At 38.5% G+C, this 8,369-nt stretch overlaps 1 protein-coding gene and 1 non-coding gene across 5 annotated transcripts in view; both read right to left on the bottom strand.

The window, feature by feature from the left end:
* The window catches only part of dom (domino helicase), a 20,791-nt gene extending 12,623 nt beyond the window's left edge, over positions 1-8,168 (bottom strand). For 3 of the 4 annotated variants that reach the window (XM_018030226.2, XM_018030197.2, XM_018030216.2), the window contains exons 1-12: positions 6,824-8,168; positions 5,379-5,580; positions 4,604-5,297; positions 2,842-3,497; positions 2,408-2,618; positions 2,118-2,335; positions 1,905-2,042; positions 1,745-1,835; positions 1,233-1,528; positions 678-993; positions 430-604; positions 161-347 (exon numbers count right to left, since the gene is read on the bottom strand). In XM_018030226.2, coding sequence (XP_017885715.1) covers positions 161-347; positions 430-604; positions 678-993; positions 1,233-1,528; positions 1,745-1,835; positions 1,905-2,042; positions 2,118-2,335; positions 2,408-2,618; positions 2,842-3,497; positions 4,604-5,297; positions 5,379-5,576 — 3,180 coding nt within the window. In that variant the 5' untranslated portion in view covers positions 5,577-5,580; positions 6,824-8,168. The remainder of the gene's footprint in view (positions 1-160; positions 348-429; positions 605-677; positions 994-1,232; positions 1,529-1,744; positions 1,836-1,904; positions 2,043-2,117; positions 2,336-2,407; positions 2,619-2,841; positions 3,498-4,603; positions 5,298-5,378; positions 5,581-6,823) is intronic. The other variant, XM_026816055.1, reaches the window with a different exon arrangement.
* LOC113464828 (small nucleolar RNA snoR639/H1) lies at positions 2,675-2,809 on the bottom strand. The gene has a single exon (XR_003389688.1). It is a non-coding gene; the product is annotated as a small nucleolar RNA snoR639/H1 (small nucleolar RNA).
* Positions 8,169-8,369: the final 201 nt, after the last annotated feature.

Genomic DNA, 8,369 nt, shown 5'->3' with positions numbered 1-8,369 from the left:
CACATATTCTGACACGCGAGTTTTAATAGAGAATCTCTTAATATTTCGCTATTTATAAAAAAAAAAAACAGACAGGTGATACATAATTACACGCGTCTGTGTCGGTAGCGAATACTGGTGTAAGTAAAATAATGCACATGAAAATAAATTACGTACAAACCTTATGCAGACGACGTATAATATTTTCATTGTATTCGCTGTTGCCTTCGATCATTCCGGTAACGGGATTGCTAAACCATTCCTTGAATTCCCTATGCGACTGAAATACGTTTGGCATCAAGAAATGCATGAGCGACCACAGTTCCATCAAATTGTTTTGCAGAGGTGTACCGGTGAGTAACAATCGTCTGTAAATTAACAATGTATTTCGTATACAAATCGTAATAGTTATGAGATCATCTATGCATATTTAGAACCGTAAATAGTTACCGCTGTGTCTGGAAATTTAGTAGTAATTGCCATCTCTGTGATTTGAAATTTTTTATATTCTGTGCTTCGTCCAATATGAGATACTTCCACTTTTTTCTTCGGAAACTTTGATGATCCTGTATGACCAGCTTGTACGACGTTATACATATATGAAAAGCGTTAGGTTTCGTCCACCCTGAAATTAGATAGGACATAAAAAATACTGCTCTCTCGTTTATTCAAAATAGTACACAGTAATGCTTTATTACCTGTTCTTTTCTGTTTTCTTTCCTTCTGCGTTCCGTAGTAAGTTAAAATCTTAAATCCAGGACACCACTTCTTGCATTCCATTTCCCAATTGAGCATCACAGATGTTGGTACTATTATAAGGTGAGGACCCCAGTTACCCTTTTCGCACGCCAAGTGCGCGAGTAAAGCGATCGTCTGTATGGTTTTACCCAAACCCATCTCGTCTGCCAAAATACCATTTAACTTCCTATCGTACATCGTTACAAGCCAATCCAATCCTATGTGTTGGTATTCTCGAAGCGAATGCTTCAGAAGAAACGGAATTTTTGTGACAACCTGAAAACATGAATTTCATTAAGCAACTACTAAAAGCTGTTCGCTCTTGATTTCTATGTTTTGTAGAAATTATCGTGACGATTTCTTAAAATAAATTAAATAATTTATTTATCACAAGAAAGTATCACTATTACTCTGCCTTTCTGAAATGATCGTGTGCAAATTATTGTTACACAATCTTGGATAGAAAGGCCTCTATAATAATTTACTGCTACAAGAAAAAATGCATCAAAACTTACACTGGTGGTAAGCAATGTGTTTCCTTTGGGTTGAATACTTTCTGCCAGTGCCGCTACATTATCCATTTCATCGCGAGCATTAGAATGATCAATTTCCCCAGCCTTGTCGTCCGTTGATTTTTCCATGGATATATCTTCCAATAGAGACTTGAGCCCAATATCAGCTTCGTTGTCCGATTGCGTCTGAGATTCGTCTTCGACTTCGTTATCGCTCTCCTCGCTTTCACTCTCGTCATCTGTGGACTCCTCATCATTTTCTTGACCCTCTTCCTCTTTTGCACTTTCCTTATCAAAATCTAAACAAATAAACAATTATGTATTAAAATCGGAATATTACACGTGTTAAGTTGTCAGCGATATGTTTTATTTTCAGACAAATGCCTCAAGTTACATCAGGGAATCGGAATCAAGAAATGAAAACCATTTTTTGAACCATCAGGATTGGTAGAATATCATCATCAGTGCAAATATACACAAGTATTCGTATAAGGGAAGTTAATTGAAATGTTTACCTTGAGTGGACTCTTGTTCAACGTCCATTGGAACATCTCCCACGTTCCCATATTTGGCCATGAGTTGGTCGATAGACATTTCATTCTCAGCCTAAAATAACCAAACTCTTATAGACAAAGTTCTTTCATTCTGATCGCGTTTAAAGAAGCTTGTGCGTACTTTAAGATCATCCAATTCTTGTTTATAATCCGTATTTGCCTCTAGTTTCTCTTGTTCCATAATTGTTTCCTCCTCGTCCGAGGACTCATCCGATGCGGCAACGAAATCCATGTCTCCATCCGCTGCCTTTTCGATCTCCTGTCCAAAAAATGAATTAGTCAACATAAAATACAATATGATTAAATTATATAAGTTGAGAAATATTAAACATACTTCTTCCTTAATTTCTTTCGACATAGGTGACAAGCTTTTACTTCTATTTTCTAAGTAGTCTGGCGGTAGTTCTTTTAAGAGATCCTCTAAAGGTATTTCCGATTCTTTCTTCAGTAATTCAACTTCCTCTTTATGATTCGTCACGGATTTCAGTTCCTCTTCTGCTTTCGCTATAGTTTCCTCATCGTCGTCCGAACTTTGATTAGGTTGGAAGTCCTCTGCATTAAGAAAAAGTAATTAAAAACATGACAAAAGAATAAAGAAGATGACATAATTAATACGCTCCGCACCATCGGAGTGAGATTTCCCAGGTGGAATCGGAGAAGAAATTCGAGAACTATTTATAGAAGCCGGTATACTTTGAGAGCCTTCAGTTTTATTAAGCCCCTCCGTCAACCAGGTTGAATATTTCTCCGTTTGACCCACGATGAAATTTAAGTGCTGGTCCAGCGCTTGCTTCCTCTTTTCTTCGAGCCTTGTTTGTTGCTTATACTCCACCAACTATAAAACATATTGAAAGAGAACCGAATAAAATACTCGTTGCTATTTCATGTGAATGTCCTGCACCAATACTTTGATTATACCGCAAGAGTCAATACAATCATACACAATGAGCAGACTTTGCTGTTCCCACAACGAGCACACCATTTCAATTGGCATACATTGAAATCGTCGGCTTAATAGTGTGGGGTAAACTTTCAATTGATATCAATCGGTAACTCACCTTTTCCACGTTCGTCCAGAAAGTTTTTATCTCTTTAGCGATGAACCCGGCGATCTTCTTCAATCGAAGCTCCTGCGATTTCTCGGCCTTCTGCGCTTGAATCGCCTTCTCCTGGAAATACTTCTGTACCATACGCGCACACTTCTTTGCTGCTGCCTTCTTCCACTTTCGCTCTTGAGCAAAATCAGCAGCCAGCCAGACCATTTCTTCCAATAAGTAATCCCAATGTGCCTTCGTACGAGCCGGTTCTTGCACTTTAGGTAACCTTCTCTCCGACCACAAACCTTCACGTTGCAGTTCCGCGATCCTCTGCATGACGTAAGCTTCCTGTTTCGCTTTTTCTACTATTTGCTCTTGATTATTTGTGGTATCACACGTGGTAGTCGCGGTGGAGGCAGGTAACTTCACGAGCTTGACGACTGGCTGAGTAGATAAGATAGGCATCGAAGATGCTTTTGTCGTAGCAGTAGTAGTAGTAACGGTAGTAACAGTAGTATTAGTAGTGGTAGTTATAGTTTCGGTGAGGGTAAGAGTAGGGGTGGTCATAGTGGTAACAGTTGTTGTTACAGTTGTAGCTATTGTGCTAGGTTTATCCGTCACTGGACTTGCCACAGTTGTTACAGATTTTGGCGAACTTGTAACTATCGGAGCGTTCCCTGTAACAATAAGGAAGCGATTTAATGGACGAACGAAAGTGGCAGGAAAAATTCTTGTAGGAAATGTGCGTGTATCAACAGCGCCCTTGGGTTGAATAGCAGATCGCTAAACAATCTTACATAAGCTGTAAGTTAATTTACCCACATAGTGTGACTACTTCAAAATAGGTAAGCTTGAAATAGTCGTCGGTGTGGGTTTATGTGAACAACAAGTAATATTGTAGAAGTGGAAACAATGGAACAAGATGGAAAACATAGCTTGAGGAATGAAAGTGAATTGTGAAGTGCATGAAATACAGCTAAATATTACCTCAAGAAACATGCGACTCTTGAATTAGATTTACTCAATTGAGATCATAATAAAATGTTCTACTAATAACGCAAAATGTTTTATACGACGCAATCGAAATTAAGTGATGCTTGGTCTTTGTATTTACTGCTTGTGCTTCTTTGATCATTTCTCCGCTTGATCCCACACGTGAAAGCATTAGGCAATGGCTATATTCAAATTCGACGAGTAGCAGAATAAGCAAGTATTTTGAAAAAATCATTTTGGAAATGAAAAATGAATGGATCTAAACATCGAATGATATGCCTGCAGTAGTCACCTATAATGAGCGTAGGTGCTAGAGTAGAAGTGGGTGGAGGGTGAGCAGTGACTGGTGAAGACTGAATTGCTGCTCTGAAGGCAAACACCATGCCATGGCGGCCGCCTTGAGGCCTGCCTGGTATATGTCCTATTATGCAAAGTAATTATTTCGATTTCATAAAACATATTCTGTGACATTTGAATTCTTTTCGAAGTATTGTAATATGTGTTCTCGTGGAAATGTATGGTGTGCCTTCTAATGGTGCATTTAGACCGAACGAACAAATGCTCGTTCGTCTCTCACTCCAAATTTAAATAATGCAAACATTCTTCCACAAATTGTCAATTTCCAGACGACAAGGAAGAAGTATAAACATTTCGAAGCGGGTGGCGTACAAGGAGTTGTTTATTTGGTCTAAATGCACTGTAATGTTCTAAGAAACATGATTGGTGCCGAGTAAAAAGATTATTTCTATAGGAGAGAATGGAATTATTATAGTAGAATGATGTGTTGTACCTTGCTGGCTTAGTTGGGCTACGGCAGCAGGCAACGTCGTCGACACTGCGACCGGAGCAACAGTAATTTTGACTTCTGCACACTGACTCACAGGAACTATTGTTGAAACTGTCGTTGGCGTGGTACTCGGTGTTAACGGAATTTCAGTTATTGCTGGCAGTGGGGCTGTTAAATCTTCGTCGTCGTCTTCCGGATCTAATCTATGTTGGCGTAAAAAATGCAGATATTGAGGTGTCGGCGGCCTTTTCCTCCAAGTTTGATAATCCATCATATTGCCCCCGGCATGGAGAAAGAATAATTCTGATGCATTCTCTGCGTATTTCTCTCGTATTGCACGCATCCTCTTCATTTTATGCTCCATGATCCTCCTCGTGTAACTCATCGCGTCGTCGGCGATCATAGTTGGTACATCAGTGGAATCCGCTAACTTCAGCTTTTTCCTGGCAGGCGGTGATTGCATGGAAGCTTGAGAAGTCGGTGCAACGAATATATTTCCAATCGATGTTCGAACAAGCTTCGGGGATGTTGCTAAAACAACTTTAGGCGAAACTTGTCTATTAGGGGAAGCGAGAGGCGAACTGCTTGCACCTGCGATCCCCACGCTTGTACACGGAGGCGTCCCACTGATGTTAACGATTCTTGTAACGCCGACTTGTTGAATGCTTGCATTTGTCGTTGCATTATTTGGTAGAACCTGCGACCATTTAACAACCACACAAGTCATTCGAACGCTCATTGTACAAAACGTTTTAGAAAACAAAACCAAAGTGTTTACCTGTGTGAGACCAGGAACCTGCGAAGTAATAACAAATTGCTGTCCAGCACCGGTGGTGAGGACATTAAGTCCTTGAGCAGAAGCAAGGACTTGTTGCAGATTAACAGTTTGTTGTGGTGTACCTCCGCTACTACCCCCATTGTTTCCTCCACCCCCGTTTAGGGGCGGTAAAATAGGTGTAGTCTCCTTATCACTCATTACACTATAACACAATTTAGTAACATTTTTCTTCTAATAAGAGTATACGATATTGATTATGTTTTTATTCCCTGAGGTATATTCCGAGATGAATTTATTATTCTATATAGAATTTTCATACACAGTTTGCATTCGAAAAATTATTTATTAAACCACACATTAATCACAACAGAAATGTAATGAGCGGTAATTATATTTACGAAATTTATTATTCAACATATACAATAATTGAACAGAATTACAATTCTCAATATTAATGCTAAAAGTTTGAATTTCGAGAGAAATCTGGAGTTTATTTATACTTTATAACGTAAATATTCATATTATTCATACAATCACGTGAATGATAACAAGGAAATAAAATAAAATTAATAATAATAGCAATGTTGCAGATATATATTCACATACAGATTCAGGCTACGCTAACAAGATGTAACAACAAATACATAAACAAAAGAAACACCAAACACAAAAAACTGAAAAAAAATATATCAACAACTTCAAGTCCTAAATTGTACACACGAGATTATAAAACTTCATTAACCATCGTACAACTATCCCGTAATAAAAAGTGAACGTATGAAATCGTTAATAGAAGAAAAACATGTGCAAGAAACAACAAACTCGAGTCTCTCAGATTATTAACAACAGTTTATTTTTCTGATTACTCAAGGTACACGAGCGATTTATTGTAAAAATCTCGTTGAAATATCCGCGTTCAGAGTTTATTCCAGCCGAAGTAATAGAAATGAGTCGAAATAAGAACGTTAATTGATTTGTGAAAAAAGCGCCGAAATCAAAATTTCTCCGTTGATCTCACTGATACACCACATTGGAATTTGTAAAACGTGCATAATGCGCAGAAGAAAAAATACGCGAAGAAATCACAGCATCAGGAATAGGAAAACCGTACGCGGTATCGGCTGAACATTGAAATAAACGATGTCATTTAAAATATCAAAAGATTGTAACGAATACGTAAACGTGCGATATATGAAGCATTCGGGGCGTTCAAGTTTTCTCAGGAGAAAAATATCGGTTTGCGTTAATGCAACAATAATAATTGTTCTACCAATGGTTTAGCCAGGCTTCTTGGTAACGAAATAACAGTCTTTCCGTTCGTTCGGATGGTAACGCAATGAGGAGAAATACGTTTTTCACAATTGCGTCAGTGGAACCTCGCGGCGATACAAAGGAAATTTTTCGTCCGCCATATTGGCGTTGGTCTGATAGGAGGGCGGACTTACCATAATGTAATCACAAAATTCTACGACGTAGGCGAGCCATCCACGAAAATAATTGTTACACCCGTGATCGGCGAGCATTAAATCGCAATTAGGTACCTCACGTAATGTACAGTGCATGAGCTATATCTAATATTTTACAGAACATTTTCGCTCGACTCGCTCAAGGACGCACACACTTCTAAACATGGCGACGGCTCCCGACAAATTTCGACCGCGACCAGGCCGAAAGCTGCTGGCTACTTCACGTTTATACAAGCCACGGAGAGATGCCGCTCCGACCGCTCGCCGGGTCTACGATTGGTCGAACCGGACCGGATACTTGGCAACGTGGCAGCGTCGAACCGCTCCCATTGGTCGACGGTAAAAATATTAAAAGGACTCCTTTTCCGACTAACAACTCAAATCAGTAACTATTATTCTTGGAAGTAAAAGCATTCCACAAAAATCTGCTATCGCAAGCATGATTAAATGCACTACAATTATTAACAACTGGGCTGTACCATTTATTATATCGAGGCTCGGATTAGATTCGTGAACAATTTTTATAGAAAACGTTAAACTACTGCTGTCTGATCTTTACTTAAATGTATCATCACTTACTAATGATTATTCACAAAATATCCGATAAAAGTTTAGAACGTCTGGTTTAGAATTGTTTTCTAGTACGAACTTTATATCATCTTTTAACGACAGTTTTATGGAATCCAGCAATCGACAAATATGGGCATACATACATTACAAATAGCATTACATCATTTTAGATTCCTGATAATAGATACGAAGTCGCTATCCCAACGTTTCGATTCAACTCATTATCCAAACAAACTGATACCGTAGAATTATATAGCCATCTCCTTAAACATTTACACTTTTTGCTTACAGCCGCCGACCACGTGGTCCGTTTACTTGATAACGCATTAATTACATAATTAAATATTAATTCCCAATTCCTTGTACCAATTCTTTACAGTTAAGAAGTGTTCGTAGAATAATGTATTAATGAAACATTCCTTTTGATAAAATTTTAATGAACTTAACATTCAACTATATACGTTGAATACGAATACATACATATACGTATACATCTACTATCTACATCTACGATCTATACACCTACATTGAAATTACACCACGTGTCTATTAACCAAGTTCCATTATAAGTTAATATTTCTGGTACGAGAGCAAATAATAGTGAAAAAGGAAAGTATTTTAACTTACTCTTTCGTCGATCTTCATGTGGTCGCCTTTGGCATCAGCCAACGTCTCTTTCCCTAACCAAATTCATAGAGATACATGGCCACGTAGCGAACACATGCGCACGGTCTAGTGAAGCAACGTATGCTAAACACATTTTTAAACACAATGGCAACGTCTCGATAAATTTTTAGAGAGAAAACCGTGGTCGATTTTATAACGGATCGCGAGTGAATGATAATCGAATAACAACTGCAATTTAGCATACTCGAATTGTGTCGTACGTTTCTCTGATTCTACTGGATTCTGATACTAGTGTGCGTTAACGAGGTGCCCCCGCGTGTAATACGCA

Source organism: Ceratina calcarata, unplaced genomic scaffold, assembly GCF_001652005.2.
Source record: "Ceratina calcarata isolate Rehan_Ccalc_2016 unplaced genomic scaffold, ASM165200v1 scaffold127.2, whole genome shotgun sequence".
Lineage (NCBI taxonomy): Eukaryota > Metazoa > Arthropoda > Insecta > Hymenoptera > Apidae > Ceratina > Ceratina calcarata.
The sequence above is the reverse complement of the archived record's forward strand: the minus strand, read 5'-3'. Positions and strand labels throughout refer to the sequence as shown.